Raw genomic sequence first — 16,292 nt, forward strand, 5'->3', positions numbered from 1 at the left:
TATCACTCTGGAGGTTTGCATGTCACTGCATGCATGCAATTAATTCATGCCTCTCTCGTACCATGCTTGCTGATGCTGATAAGTGGATCACAGCTTACAAGTATGTAAATCCGCACATTGTTCATTCTTTTTTGACAGAATTTCAATTGTTCATTGCAGTCTATATAGATAGAACTTAAAAAAACAAAAAAACAAAGATTTTCCACAGAATTCCAATTATCTATATTACTATTGGTAATTACTGTAGCAGTGTAGCTTTGAATTGGCCCCCACTACACATTCATGCAAGCTCCGCCACTGTCGACGGACGCGAACTTGTCAGCATCCATAGACAGGCACCTGCAGTCCCCAACGAAGAGGGCTTGGCTACCTAGGTTCTTCACACGTTCGAGCAGATTGCTCCCGGTGTCCATCTTGAAGACCTCAGCGCGATGAGGCGAAGACGATCAGCGCTTCACCAGCAGATTCCACCGCGGCGCCGTGCCCATGGGCCGGCAAGCTTAAAAAGACGCGCGACTGCACGGATTTATCCGCACGTGGAGATCATTTTTTCGGAGAGCCAAAAGATTGAAAGGTGTGATTGGGAATGGTTGGAGATATGTTTTTTTCAATCTTGCCAAAAATCAAAGAACTGGGAGAACGTTTTAGAAACTCTTGGAGATGTTCTAACCTACCCTGTGCATTAATGTTACTACTACCCTAGAGATGTACTGCAATGCAAGTCATCAACCGACTCTTTCAAATCAGTTCACGCCCCCCAACAGTCTTTTGCTTCTTGGCAGTATTATCGTAGGGCCGCAGCACAAACTCGTTATGCACTTCACTTTGTTCCACAGTTCCTAGCTTGATCTGTCAGGCAAAAGCGATCAACATGTTAGTACCAGCAACCAGTATTTGTAACTCAGAAAATGTGGTAATGATCGGATGCGAGTGTTCCTAATACCTGGTACAGCCGCATCTCAAACCGTGGGCCAACCTCCTTCAAGTCCATTGATCTGGGGCCGCCAGGTTTTTCGTATACATGATGCCTTGCATATCACAAAGCAAAAGGAGCTGTCAGTCATATGCATAAAAGCTTCTCAGGAAGCAGAGCACATACACAATTACAAAATAGCACGACAGAAATATTGTACCTGAAAGATATGTACTCGTCTCTATTAGCAAAAGTAATTATTCGCTTTGAATCTGGCTTTGGCATAGGAAAAAGGTGCTTCAGAATAATGGCAGTCCTTTCACCAATCCGGAATACAAATAGGGAGTTACCAAACTGTCCTGTACAAAGAGAGAATACAAGGATGGCTAACCTCTGCAGAAGAAAGAAAAAAAACAAGCTACTCTCCCTAGTAATAAAACTCCAAAGAGTGTCTAAGTTCCTACATTCCAATCTAAGTACTCTAGCAATCAACCAGAGCCCAGAATGCCTCCCACCAACATCATCCTAATTTGAGATTTCTCAAGCAGACAGAAAGTGATGGTCAGATCCATATTTGAGATTTCTGCAATGCAAACTCAAGCAGACAGAAAGTGATGGTCAGATGTCAAGTGTTTCAAGCTAAATCAAGCAGCATATGGAAGTGGAGATGCTCAGTTTAGAAGGTTTGAATGGACTGAGAGTAATCTTCACAGTAGTAACTAACTAACTACATCTCACGTTAACAAGAAAAACATCAAAACCTGAGTTTTCCGCATATATTAGGATTTACATGCAATCCTGTCAAATTTTGAACCCAACAAATCAGACCCCCACCAAACAAAAAGACAAAAAAATAGAAGGAAAAGCAAAACATATCAAATACAAGTGATAGTGGAGATTCTCAGTCTTTGAGTCATGAAAGGATTTAAGTGTCATCAATGGAAAGAATGTCTCAGGTTAACGAGAAACACATCACTGCAACCACTAACACTGAAACAAGAATGAATAGCAAGCACATCACATTCACATGTTAATGAGACAAATATCATCACAACCTAGGAATTCTGTGGAAATATTAGGATTTGCAAGACATAATCTGCTGCTCCCGTTTCTCCATTGTTGAGAATGGTCGGCTCGGCCAACCACTCCCTGTAGCTCTGCCGACCAGCTCCTGTAGCTGTAGCAATAAGGCAGTAGGTCATAGTAGTAGTGGTTTACTTCAGCCATGTAGAGTGGAGATGGCTGAGCTAAGCTTTATACCTTAAGAGTAGGTAGTTGGTGTACTCTGTATCTTAGGAGTAAGTAGTTGGTGTACCCTTGTACCTTAGGAGTAGGTAATTGGTGTACTCTTGTACTCCAGTAGGAGGTAGTTGGTGTACTCTTGTACTCCGGTAGTAGGTAGTTGGTGTACTCACCAACAACTATGTACCTAATAGATGTACAGCTAGAGTTGTATATATTCTATCCAAAGGCAATATAGCAAATCAGTTCAGTTTGCCACATCCAGAGACAGAGCTTTCGGCCAGCGCTGGGCTTGTGCTGTGTGTGTGAGTTGTTCTCAATATCTTCTACCTCTATCCATAGTGAGTGAGTGTGCTGGTAAGCTTACTGCATACCCGAGGGACCAACAGGATTCACATGCAAGATGTAACTCTGTTCAATTTGAACAAAGCTTGACAGAGACGCCAAAAAACATAGAACAGGAATAGGGAAACATAGCAAACAAGTGAGAGTGGAAGTACTCAGCCTTGAGTTATGAATGGATTTAGGTGTCTTCCATGGAATAAAGATGAATCAGGTTAACGAGAAAGTCATCATTGCAGCCTCCCAATATTGTAAAATAGGCGTGCACATGCTGGGATGCAGCAAGGCACAAAAGGCGAATGAAAAAGATGGTTACAAAAGAGTGTAACACCCTCAACATGTTATATCTTCAAACAATAACAATGCTGCTCAGTTATAGTTTTTGAATGGATAAATGCTATCCTCATAGTATTGTCTCAGGTTAACGAGAAGTCCATCATGGCAGCCACACAAAGCACTAAGCAAACTACAAACTGTAATGTGAACACTTGCTTGCAATAAAACAAAGTTAACATGATGTTTGATGTGACCAACAATATATTTTAGAACGGAACTATTGAGAAATTAACCAATGTACAACATAGACAAGTCAACAAAACAACGAACTTCGTTGGAAACAGCAATAGAAGCAGAAAATGAAGGGAACGCTGCAGTAGCAGCAGCAGATTATGGAACTGGAGGTGCTCAGCATCTTATTATTCAAATGAATATCATATCATCATCATCATCATCATACTAGCAATGTATGCTTAACAAGAAGCTGTCAATGGGATCGATGGATGGATGGATCGATAGATAGATACATATATATAATACACGCACGCACGCACACACACATAGAAGAGTGTGTGTTAGAGAGAGAGAGAGAGAGAGAGAGAGTTCTTGAAAAAGATACCATCACGGCAGCCTCCAGTTCATAATGACTACATGGATATCCTCCTAATGGACATGGATTCCATGCAAGTAAGCAACAAGATAAAGAAAAACACCATGGTAACCACTGCCACCACCACGCCTCACCATAACCAGCCCCACACACACTTCATCATAGTATGAAGTTGTTTACCATTGCTATGGAAAGGCGTAACTTTTTCAAGCACACATAGTGAACAGGTCGCCATGACAATAATGATAAGGCATGAAGGCAAAAAACAATCCTGTCAAATTTTGAACCCAACAAACCAGACCCCCACCCAACAAAAAAGACATGAAAATACAAGGAAAAGCAAAACATCAAGGCCAAGTGAAAGTGGAGATTCTCAGTCTTCGAGATATGAATGAATTTAAGTGTCTTTCATGGAAAGAACGTCTCAGGTTAACGAGAAAGACATCATTGAAAACCTCCAACACTGAAAGAAGACGAATAGCAAGCACATCACAGGTTAATGAGACATATATCATCACAACCTCGGCATTCTGTGGAAATATTAGGATTCACATGCAACCTTTGAACAGAGATTGACAGAACTAAATGAAGACACCAAAAACCATAAACAAGAAAAGGGAAACATACCAAACTAGTGAGAGTGGAGGTTCTCAGCCTTGAGTTATGAATGGATTAGATGTCTTTCATGGAATAAAGATGTATCAGGTTAACGAGAAAGACATCATTGCAGCCTCCCAATATTGTAAAATAGGCATGCACATGCTGGGATGCAGCAAGGCACAAAAGGCGAATGAAAAAGATGGTTACAAAAGTGTGCAACACCCTCAACTTGTTATGTCTTCGGACAATATCGATGCTGCTCAGTTATAGTTTTTGAATGGATAGATGCTATCCTCATAGTATTGTCTCAGGTTAACGAGAAGTCCATCATGGCAGCAACACAAAGCACTAAGCAAACTACAAACTGTAATGTGAACACTTGCTTGCAATAAAACAAAGTTAACATGATGTTTGATGTGACCAACAATATATTTTAGAATGGAACTATTGAGAAATTAACCAATGTACAACATAGACAAGTCAACAAAACAACGAACTTGGTTGGAAACAGCACTGGAAGCAGAAAATGAAGGGAACACCGCAGTAGCAGCAGCAGATTATGGAACTGGAGGTGCTCAGCATCTTATTATTCAAATGAATATCATATCATCATCATCATCATCATACTAGCAATGTATGCTTAACAAGAAGCTGTCAATGGGATCGATGGATGGATGGATCGATAGATAGATACATATATATAATACACGCACGCACACACACACATAGAAGAGTGTGTGTTAGAGAGAGAGAGAGAGAGAGAGAGTTCTTGAAAAAGATATCATCACGGCAGCCTCCAGTTCATAATGACTACATGGATATCCTCCTAATGGACATGGATTCCATGCAAGTAAGCAACAAGATAAAGAAAAACACCATGGTAACCACTGCCACCACCACGCCTCACCATAACCAGCCCCACACACACTTCATCATAAGTATGAAGTTGTTTACCTTGCTATGGAAAGGCGTAACTTTTTCAAGCACACATAGTGAACAGGTCACCTGAACCTTGATTGCTTTTGATGGGTTTCAACTCTAGCCTACCCCAACTTGTTTGGGACTTAAAGGCTTTGTTGTTGTTGTTGTTGTCGTTGATAGTGAACAGGTCACCATGACAATAATGATAAGGCATGAAGGCAAAAAACAATCCTGTCAAATTTTGAACCCAACAAACCAGACCCCCACCCAACAAAAAAGACATGAAAATACAAGGAAAAGCAAAACATCAAGGCCAAGTGAAAGTGGAGATTCCCAGTCTTCGAGATATGAATGGATTTAAGTGTCTTTCATGGAAAGAATGTCTCAGGTTAACGAGAAAGACATCATCGAAAACCTCCAACACTGAAAGAAGACGAATAGCAAGCACATCACAGGTTAATGAGACATATATCATCACAACCTCGGCATTCTGTGGAAATATTAGGATTCACATGCAACCTTTGAACAGAGATTGACAGAACTAAATGAAGACACCAAAAACCATAAACAAGAAAAGGGAAACATACCAAACTAGTGAGAGTGGAGGTTCTCAGCCTTGAGTTATGAATGGATTAGGTGTCTTTCATGGAATAAAGATGTATCAGGTTAACGAGAAAGACATCATTGCAGCCTCCCAATATTGTAAAATAGGCGTGCACATGCTGGGATGCAGCAAGGCACAAAAGGCGAATGAAAAAGATGGTTACAAAAGAGTGTAACACCCTCGACATGTTATATCTTCAAACAATAACAATGCTGCTCAGTTATAGTTTTTGAATGGATAAATGCTATCCTCATAGTATTGTCTCAGGTTAACGAGAAGTCCATCATGGCAGCCACACAAAGCACTAAGCAAACTACAAACTGTAATGTGAACACTTGCTTGCAATAAAACAAAGTTAACATGATGTTTGATGTGACCAACAATATATTTTAGAATGGAACTATTGAGAAATTAACCAATGTACAACATAGACAAGTCAACAAAACAACGAACTTGGTTGGAAACAGCACTGGAAGCAGAAAATGAAGGGAACACCGCAGTAGCAGCAGCAGAATATGGAACTGGAGGTGCTCAGCATCTTATTATTCAAATGAATATCATATCATCATCATCATCATCATACTAGCAATGTATGCTTAACAAGAAGCTGTCAATGGGATCGATGGATGGATGGATCGATAGATAGATACATATATATAATACACGCACGCACGCACACACACATAGAAGAGTGTGTGTTAGAGAGAGAGAGAGAGAGAGAGAGAGAGAGAGAGAGAGAGAGAGAGAGAGTTCTTGAAAAAGATACCATCACGGCAGCCTCCAGTTCATAATGACTACATGGATATCCTCCTAATGGACATGGATTCCATGCAAGTAAGCAACAAGATAAAGAAAAACACCATGGTAACCACTGCCACCACCACGCCTCACCATAACCAGCCCCACACACACTTCATCATTAGTATGAAGTTGTTTACCTTGCTATGGAAAGGCGTAACTTTTTCAAGCACACATAGTGAACAGGTCGCCATGACAATAATGATAAGGCATGAAGGCAAAAAACAATCCTGTCAAATTTTGAACCCAACAAACCAGACCCCCACCCAACAAAAAAGACATGAAAATACAAGGAAAAGCAAAACATCAAGGCCAAGTGAAAGTGGAGATTCTCAGTCTTCGAGATATGAATGAATTTAAGTGTCTTTCATGGAAAGAACGTCTCAGGTTAACGAGAAAGACATCATTGAAAACCTCCAACACTGAAAGAAGACGAATAGCAAGCACATCACAGGTTAATGAGACATATATCATCACAACCTCGGCATTCTGTGGAAATATTAGGATTCACATGCAACCTTTGAACAGAGATTGACAGAACTAAATGAAGACACCAAAAACCATAAACAAGAAAAGGGAAACATACCAAACTAGTGAGAGTGGAGGTTCTCAGCCTTGAGTTATGAATGGATTAGATGTCTTTCATGGAATAAAGATGTATCAGGTTAACGAGAAAGACATCATTGCAGCCTCCCAATATTGTAAAATAGGCATGCACATGCTGGGATGCAGCAAGGCACAAAAGGCGAATGAAAAAGATGGTTACAAAAGTGTGCAACACCCTCAACTTGTTATGTCTTCGGACAATATCGATGCTGCTCAGTTATAGTTTTTGAATGGATAGATGCTATCCTCATAGTATTGTCTCAGGTTAACGAGAAGTCCATCATGGCAGCAACACAAAGCACTAAGCAAACTACAAACTGTAATGTGAACACTTGCTTGCAATAAAACAAAGTTAACATGATGTTTGATGTGACCAACAATATATTTTAGAATGGAACTATTGAGAAATTAACCAATGTACAACATAGACAAGTCAACAAAACAACGAACTTGGTTGGAAACAGCACTGGAAGCAGAAAATGAAGGGAACACCGCAGTAGCAGCAGCAGATTATGGAACTGGAGGTGCTCAGCATCTTATTATTCAAATGAATATCATATCATCATCATCATCATCATACTAGCAATGTATGCTTAACAAGAAGCTGTCAATGGGATCGATGGATGGATGGATCGATAGATAGATACATATATATAATACACGCACGCACACACACACATAGAAGAGTGTGTGTTAGAGAGAGAGAGAGAGAGAGAGTTCTTGAAAAAGATATCATCACGGCAGCCTCCAGTTCATAATGACTACATGGATATCCTCCTAATGGACATGGATTCCATGCAAGTAAGCAACAAGATAAAGAAAAACACCATGGTAACCACTGCCACCACCACGCCTCACCATAACCAGCCCCACACACACTTCATCATAAGTATGAAGTTGTTTACCTTGCTATGGAAAGGCGTAACTTTTTCAAGCACACATAGTGAACAGGTCACCTGAACCTTGATTGCTTTTGATGGGTTTCAACTCTAGCCTACCCCAACTTGTTTGGGACTTAAAGGCTTTGTTGTTGTTGTTGTTGTCGTTGATAGTGAACAGGTCACCATGACAATAATGATAAGGCATGAAGGCAAAAAACAATCCTGTCAAATTTTGAACCCAACAAACCAGACCCCCACCCAACAAAAAAGACATGAAAATACAAGGAAAAGCAAAACATCAAGGCCAAGTGAAAGTGGAGATTCCCAGTCTTCGAGATATGAATGGATTTAAGTGTCTTTCATGGAAAGAATGTCTCAGGTTAACGAGAAAGACATCATCGAAAACCTCCAACACTGAAAGAAGACGAATAGCAAGCACATCACAGGTTAATGAGACATATATCATCACAACCTCGGCATTCTGTGGAAATATTAGGATTCACATGCAACCTTTGAACAGAGATTGACAGAACTAAATGAAGACACCAAAAACCATAAACAAGAAAAGGGAAACATACCAAACTAGTGAGAGTGGAGGTTCTCAGCCTTGAGTTATGAATGGATTAGGTGTCTTTCATGGAATAAAGATGTATCAGGTTAACGAGAAAGACATCATTGCAGCCTCCCAATATTGTAAAATAGGCGTGCACATGCTGGGATGCAGCAAGGCACAAAAGGCGAATGAAAAAGATGGTTACAAAAGAGTGTAACACCCTCGACATGTTATATCTTCAAACAATAACAATGCTGCTCAGTTATAGTTTTTGAATGGATAAATGCTATCCTCATAGTATTGTCTCAGGTTAACGAGAAGTCCATCATGGCAGCCACACAAAGCACTAAGCAAACTACAAACTGTAATGTGAACACTTGCTTGCAATAAAACAAAGTTAACATGATGTTTGATGTGACCAACAATATATTTTAGAATGGAACTATTGAGAAATTAACCAATGTACAACATAGACAAGTCAACAAAACAACGAACTTGGTTGGAAACAGCACTGGAAGCAGAAAATGAAGGGAACACCGCAGTAGCAGCAGCAGAATATGGAACTGGAGGTGCTCAGCATCTTATTATTCAAATGAATATCATATCATCATCATCATCATCATACTAGCAATGTATGCTTAACAAGAAGCTGTCAATGGGATCGATGGATGGATGGATCGATAGATAGATACATATATATAATACACGCACGCACGCACACACACATAGAAGAGTGTGTGTTAGAGAGAGAGAGAGAGAGAGAGAGAGAGAGAGAGAGAGAGAGTTCTTGAAAAAGATACCATCACGGCAGCCTCCAGTTCATAATGACTACATGGATATCCTCCTAATGGACATGGATTCCATGCAAGTAAGCAACAAGATAAAGAAAAACACCATGGTAACCACTGCCACCACCACGCCTCACCATAACCAGCCCCACACACACTTCATCATTAGTATGAAGTTGTTTACCTTGCTATGGAAAGGCGTAACTTTTTCAAGCACACATAGTGAACAGGTCGCCATGACAATAATGATAAGGCATGAAGGCAAAAAACAATCCTGTCAAATTTTGAACCCAACAAACCAGACCCCCACCCAACAAAAAAGACATGAAAATACAAGGAAAAGCAAAACATCAAGGCCAAGTGAAAGTGGAGATTCTCAGTCTTCGAGATATGAATGAATTTAAGTGTCTTTCATGGAAAGAACGTCTCAGGTTAACGAGAAAGACATCATTGAAAACCTCCAACACTGAAAGAAGACGAATAGCAAGCACATCACAGGTTAATGAGACATATATCATCACAACCTCGGCATTCTGTGGAAATATTAGGATTCACATGCAACCTTTGAACAGAGATTGACAGAACTAAATGAAGACACCAAAAACCATAAACAAGAAAAGGGAAACATACCAAACTAGTGAGAGTGGAGGTTCTCAGCCTTGAGTTATGAATGGATTAGATGTCTTTCATGGAATAAAGATGTATCAGGTTAACGAGAAAGACATCATTGCAGCCTCCCAATATTGTAAAATAGGCATGCACATGCTGGGATGCAGCAAGGCACAAAAGGCGAATGAAAAAGATGGTTACAAAAGTGTGCAACACCCTCAACTTGTTATGTCTTCGGACAATATCGATGCTGCTCAGTTATAGTTTTTGAATGGATAGATGCTATCCTCATAGTATTGTCTCAGGTTAACGAGAAGTCCATCATGGCAGCAACACAAAGCACTAAGCAAACTACAAACTGTAATGTGAACACTTGCTTGCAATAAAACAAAGTTAACATGATGTTTGATGTGACCAACAATATATTTTAGAATGGAACTATTGAGAAATTAACCAATGTACAACATAGACAAGTCAACAAAACAACGAACTTGGTTGGAAACAGCACTGGAAGCAGAAAATGAAGGGAACACCGCAGTAGCAGCAGCAGATTATGGAACTGGAGGTGCTCAGCATCTTATTATTCAAATGAATATCATATCATCATCATCATCATCATACTAGCAATGTATGCTTAACAAGAAGCTGTCAATGGGATCGATGGATGGATGGATCGATAGATAGATACATATATATAATACACGCACGCACACACACACATAGAAGAGTGTGTGTTAGAGAGAGAGAGAGAGAGAGAGAGTTCTTGAAAAAGATATCATCACGGCAGCCTCCAGTTCATAATGACTACATGGATATCCTCCTAATGGACATGGATTCCATGCAAGTAAGCAACAAGATAAAGAAAAACACCATGGTAACCACTGCCACCACCACGCCTCACCATAACCAGCCCCACACACACTTCATCATAAGTATGAAGTTGTTTACCTTGCTATGGAAAGGCGTAACTTTTTCAAGCACACATAGTGAACAGGTCACCTGAACCTTGATTGCTTTTGATGGGTTTCAACTCTAGCCTACCCCAACTTGTTTGGGACTTAAAGGCTTTGTTGTTGTTGTTGTTGTCGTTGATAGTGAACAGGTCACCATGACAATAATGATAAGGCATGAAGGCAAAAAACAATCCTGTCAAATTTTGAACCCAACAAACCAGACCCCCACCCAACAAAAAAGACATGAAAATACAAGGAAAAGCAAAACATCAAGGCCAAGTGAAAGTGGAGATTCCCAGTCTTCGAGATATGAATGGATTTAAGTGTCTTTCATGGAAAGAATGTCTCAGGTTAACGAGAAAGACATCATCGAAAACCTCCAACACTGAAAGAAGACGAATAGCAAGCACATCACAGGTTAATGAGACATATATCATCACAACCTCGGCATTCTGTGGAAATATTAGGATTCACATGCAACCTTTGAACAGAGATTGACAGAACTAAATGAAGACACCAAAAACCATAAACAAGAAAAGGGAAACATACCAAACTAGTGAGAGTGGAGGTTCTCAGCCTTGAGTTATGAATGGATTAGGTGTCTTTCATGGAATAAAGATGTATCAGGTTAACGAGAAAGACATCATTGCAGCCTCCCAATATTGTAAAATAGGCGTGCACATGCTGGGATGCAGCAAGGCACAAAAGGCGAATGAAAAAGATGGTTACAAAAGAGTGTAACACCCTCGACATGTTATATCTTCAAACAATAACAATGCTGCTCAGTTATAGTTTTTGAATGGATAAATGCTATCCTCATAGTATTGTCTCAGGTTAACGAGAAGTCCATCATGGCAGCCACACAAAGCACTAAGCAAACTACAAACTGTAATGTGAACACTTGCTTGCAATAAAACAAAGTTAACATGATGTTTGATGTGACCAACAATATATTTTAGAATGGAACTATTGAGAAATTAACCAATGTACAACATAGACAAGTCAACAAAACAACGAACTTGGTTGGAAACAGCACTGGAAGCAGAAAATGAAGGGAACACCGCAGTAGCAGCAGCAGAATATGGAACTGGAGGTGCTCAGCATCTTATTATTCAAATGAATATCATATCATCATCATCATCATCATACTAGCAATGTATGCTTAACAAGAAGCTGTCAATGGGATCGATGGATGGATGGATCGATAGATAGATACATATATATAATACACGCACGCACGCACACACACATAGAAGAGTGTGTGTTAGAGAGAGAGAGAGAGAGAGAGAGAGAGAGAGAGTTCTTGAAAAAGATACCATCACGGCAGCCTCCAGTTCATAATGACTACATGGATATCCTCCTAATGGACATGGATTCCATGCAAGTAAGCAACAAGATAAAGAAAAACACCATGGTAACCACTGCCACCACCACGCCTCACCATAACCAGCCCCACACACACTTCATCATTAGTATGAAGTTGTTTACCTTGCTATGGAAAGGCGTAACTTTTTCAAGCACACATAGTGAACAGGTCGCCATGACAATAATGATAAGGCATGAAGGCAAAAAACAATCCTGTCAAATTTTGAACCCAACAAACCAGACCCCCACCCAACAAAAAAGACATGAAAATACAAGGAAAAGCAAAACATCAAGGCCAAGTGAAAGTGGAGATTCTCAGTCTTCGAGATATGAATGAATTTAAGTGTCTTTCATGGAAAGAACGTCTCAGGTTAACGAGAAAGACATCATTGAAAACCTCCAACACTGAAAGAAGACGAATAGCAAGTACATCACAGGTTAATGAGACATATATCATCACAACCTCGGCATTCTGTGGAAATATTAGGATTCACATGCAACCTTTGAACAGAGATTGACAGAACTAAATGAAGACACCAAAAACCATAAACAAGAAAAGGGAAACATACCAAACTAGTGAGAGTGGAGGTTCTCAGCCTTGAGTTATGAATGGATTAGGTGTCTTTCATGGAATAAAGATGTATCAGGTTAACGAGAAAGACATCATTGCAGCCTCCCAATATTGTAAAATAGGCATGCACATGCTGGGATGCAGCAAGGCACAAAAGGCGAATGAAAAAGATGGTTACAAAAGTGTGCGACACCCTCAACTTGTTATGTCTTCGGACAATATCGATGCTGCTCAGTTATAGTTTTTGAATGGATAGATGCTACCCTCATAGTATGTCTCAGGTTAACGAGAAGTCCATCATGACAGACACGCAAACTGTAAGCAAACTACAAACTGTAATGTGAACATTTGCTTGCACTTAACATGATGTTTGATGTGATCAGCACTATATTTTGGAATGGAACTACTGTTAAATTAACCAATCTACAACATAGGCAAATCGACAAAACAAACTTAGCTTGGAAACAGCAGCGGAAGCAGAAAATGTAGAAAGGAATAACGCAATAGCAGTAGCAGATTATGGAACTGGAGGTGCTCAGCAGCTAATTATTCAAATGAATATCATCATCACCATCATCATACTAGCAGTGTATGCTTAACAAGTAGGTCTCAATGGGAGGGAGGGAGGGATAGATTGGTAATATAGTGTATATCTAGGTGCATAGCAAAAGCTATGTATCTAGAAAAGCCAAAACGACTTATAATTTGGAATGGAGGACACACACACACACACAGAGAGAGAGAGAGAGAGAGAGAGAGAGAGAGAGAGAGAGAGAGAGAAGTTCTTGAAAAGGCAAGACGTCAGGAGTCCATTGATGAAAAGGGGCTGGGGAAAGCTTGAACCCAAGTCCTACAGTGATCATCATGGCAGCCTCCAATTCCCAATGGTTGCATGGATTTCCATGCCGGTAAGGAATAAACAAATAAGAAAAAACAAAAACACCATGGTAACCACTGCCACCACCATCACCAACCCCACAGACACCAGAATTTTCATCACAAGTATGAAGTTATTTACCTTGCTATGAAAGTGTGTAACTTTTCAAGCACACATAGTGAACAGCTCACCATGACAACAAAGATAAGGTATGAGGGCAAAGCAGTTAACTGCTTCCATGAAACAATGTGTGTATGATTTACCTGGGTTGAGAAGTTGTCAAGTACTAAATGGGGGTATGCTTCTGACATTTTTTCCATTGCGTTCCTGCCTTTAATATCATGTCGTGTCACCTGACCACAACAACCAAAACTAAGGATACAACCAAGTTCGAGCGCTCATTTTGTACACTTGTGCTACACAACATCTCAGCATATATACACTTCCAAAAAGGTTAAGCACACCTACCACATTGAGCAACCCGAAGTATGCAGTTGGACCATTCGGTAGATGGGAGACGATCAAACCATCAGGTTGACCACAATGTTCATGCACCAAAATAAGATCAGTGATATCATGCGACCGGCATGACTCAACGATTTCTGATATAACCTGCAAATCAGTAAAAAGTGAAGAACAAACACCACGACAACAAAATACTAGAGTGTAAGCAGTAAAGCAAAGAAATCGTGTGCAGCAATATGTTCAGTTATTTACTACCTATAAAAATCATGGACAAGTTCTAATTTCTTGCAAGGAATGCATAGCAGGTACTGGATATGGTAAACAAAAGAACAATAGCATGCTAACTCCAGCTGCAATATACCTGGCCACCACGATTCATTCTTTGTGACATGGGGAAGACAACCTTCAGCTTCTAGGAAGAGAACCAGAACGGGTGGTTAGCTGAATGCAATGCACCATTTGGACCTACGGAAAGCACCCAAAAGTTTTCAGGACAACAGAAATACTTTAACAAACTGAGTTAGGGCCGCGCTGGGATTGCGAGACGTGGTCAAGAGTATCTTGGGCTCCCGAACTGAAGCAGTAGCGTACTCGTTATTGACACCCTGTTCGCTTGATCGTTTCTATAAGCCGGCTGATGCTTTTTTGTCGCGGGAGAAAAACACTTTATCATGGTGGCTGATACGATCCAGCGAACAGGGTCTCCCAAACAACAACAGAGCAACACATCGTTAGACAGATCTCCCTACAAACAAATGTAAATGAGCAAGGACACTGCATTTCACTCGCTCGAGCAAAAAAGAAGCCATGGGATGGAGCGGGGGTACGGGAACAACACGCACCTCGAGGCTCCTGGTCCTCGAGGTCGATCTGCCTCCGCAACTCGTGCTCCTCGTTGCGGAGCTCGGTGGGGATGGGATTGCCCTCCTCGAGCACCGCCCGGATGCGGCGCTTCTTCTCGAACAGCGCCCGCTGGGAGGCCTCGACGCTCTTGGAGTACAGGTACCGCCGCCGGTCCCGTATACGCCGCCGTATCATCTTCGCTTCCCACCTCCTCCTCTCCGCTTGCGCAGGACCAGACTCAGCAAAACCCTAGGCGTGTGATCTAGGCGGAGGCGATAAACCCTAGCAGCTCAGCTTCGTTCTTCTCCGGCGTTGGCGGCGGCGGCGGCGCAGTTGGCGCTCCTCGACTTAATAGCTACGAATATGGGCCTATATGGCTTGCACGACTGGGCCCATTTGTCTCTTCGCTAGGGGACTCAGGAGCATCTCCAGTGAAAAAAAAGAAGGAAAAAACAGGATTTTGGGTTGCAAAATTTATTGGCCAAGAAAAAAAAAGGTTTTTCTAGTCACCTATATTTGGTAGCTGTATAAAAAACTTTTAGAAATGGGTCATATATCAGATGGACCATCTTGCGCCTTAAAGCAACCACAATATATACTAGCCACTGCTGCCCGCACTTCGCTGCGGGTGATGTGCTTGGTATAGGTGGCTCATATGTTTAATATGTTCCTCATCGCGTTGATACGAAAGGTTGGTCTATTTAGTACATTAAATGGGTAAATATAGAAAGGAAATGTAACATGGTTTTTTTCATTATAATATTGTAAACGAACATAGAGGTTGGTTGTCATTACATGGTGCCTATTGTAGGCTGACATGTTAGTGGAAAGAAGTATTTGATGTAGTTGTGCTCAAGCAACTAAGACACTTAGATTCAAAGAACAACATTGGCTAGGATCGTATTATAGGTGGAAAAAACAAAAACTACAACACAAGTATGTCTCTTAACGTGAGGGTTTACAAAAGAGCGAATTAGGATATACTCTTCTTAGGCGAAACTACAACACATTTCGTAAATCTGGAATCACACGAAAGACTACACAGCGCCGAACACTAAATTACACCGGGATTAAAAGTTACATGGTTAAGAGCAACCCAGTACAACCAAGGCTTAGTCTAGAAGTCGGGATAGACGAGGGCAATGGAGCAACAACAAGATAATGATTATCCAAAATATGGCGTATGACCAATAGATCCAGAAACAGGAGACTGAGAAGTAAAACATTGTTAACCCTAAGACCAAACTAACCAACGGTAGACTTGAACTTCTTTGAAAATCAGATCCTTTCTTCTCAGATTACACTATCACCTCTGTCAGACAAACCTAGTTCCACAATGACGACTGGATCTCTTAGCTCTGCTTCGAATTCGAGAGGGACGAGGATGAAGGAGAAGAGGAAGGACCAAGGGCATCTTATAGCGGCGAACGTAGATAGGGCGCAGCGCACCGAAAGTGGAGATGGCATGGATGAGA

General features: G+C 40.9%; 1 protein-coding gene across 1 annotated transcript; it reads right to left on the reverse strand.

The window, feature by feature from the left end:
• Nucleotides 1-267: 267 nt before the first annotated feature.
• LOC136501698 (uncharacterized) lies at nucleotides 268-15,125 on the reverse strand. The gene is made up of 8 exons (XM_066497222.1): nucleotides 14,813-15,125; nucleotides 14,481-14,586; nucleotides 14,336-14,386; nucleotides 13,978-14,121; nucleotides 13,773-13,862; nucleotides 1,134-1,267; nucleotides 944-1,028; nucleotides 268-849 (listed from the first exon to the last, which is right to left on the reverse strand). The coding sequence occupies exons 1-8, from the start codon at nucleotides 15,010-15,012 to the stop codon at nucleotides 739-741; spliced, it is 921 nt and encodes a 306-aa protein (XP_066353319.1). The 5' UTR covers nucleotides 15,013-15,125; the 3' UTR covers nucleotides 268-738.
• Between the last annotated feature and the right edge of the window lie 1,167 nt (nucleotides 15,126-16,292).

Source organism: Miscanthus floridulus, chromosome 13 (assembly GCF_019320115.1).
Source record: "Miscanthus floridulus cultivar M001 chromosome 13, ASM1932011v1, whole genome shotgun sequence".
NCBI classification, from domain to species: domain Eukaryota; kingdom Viridiplantae; phylum Streptophyta; class Magnoliopsida; order Poales; family Poaceae; genus Miscanthus; species Miscanthus floridulus.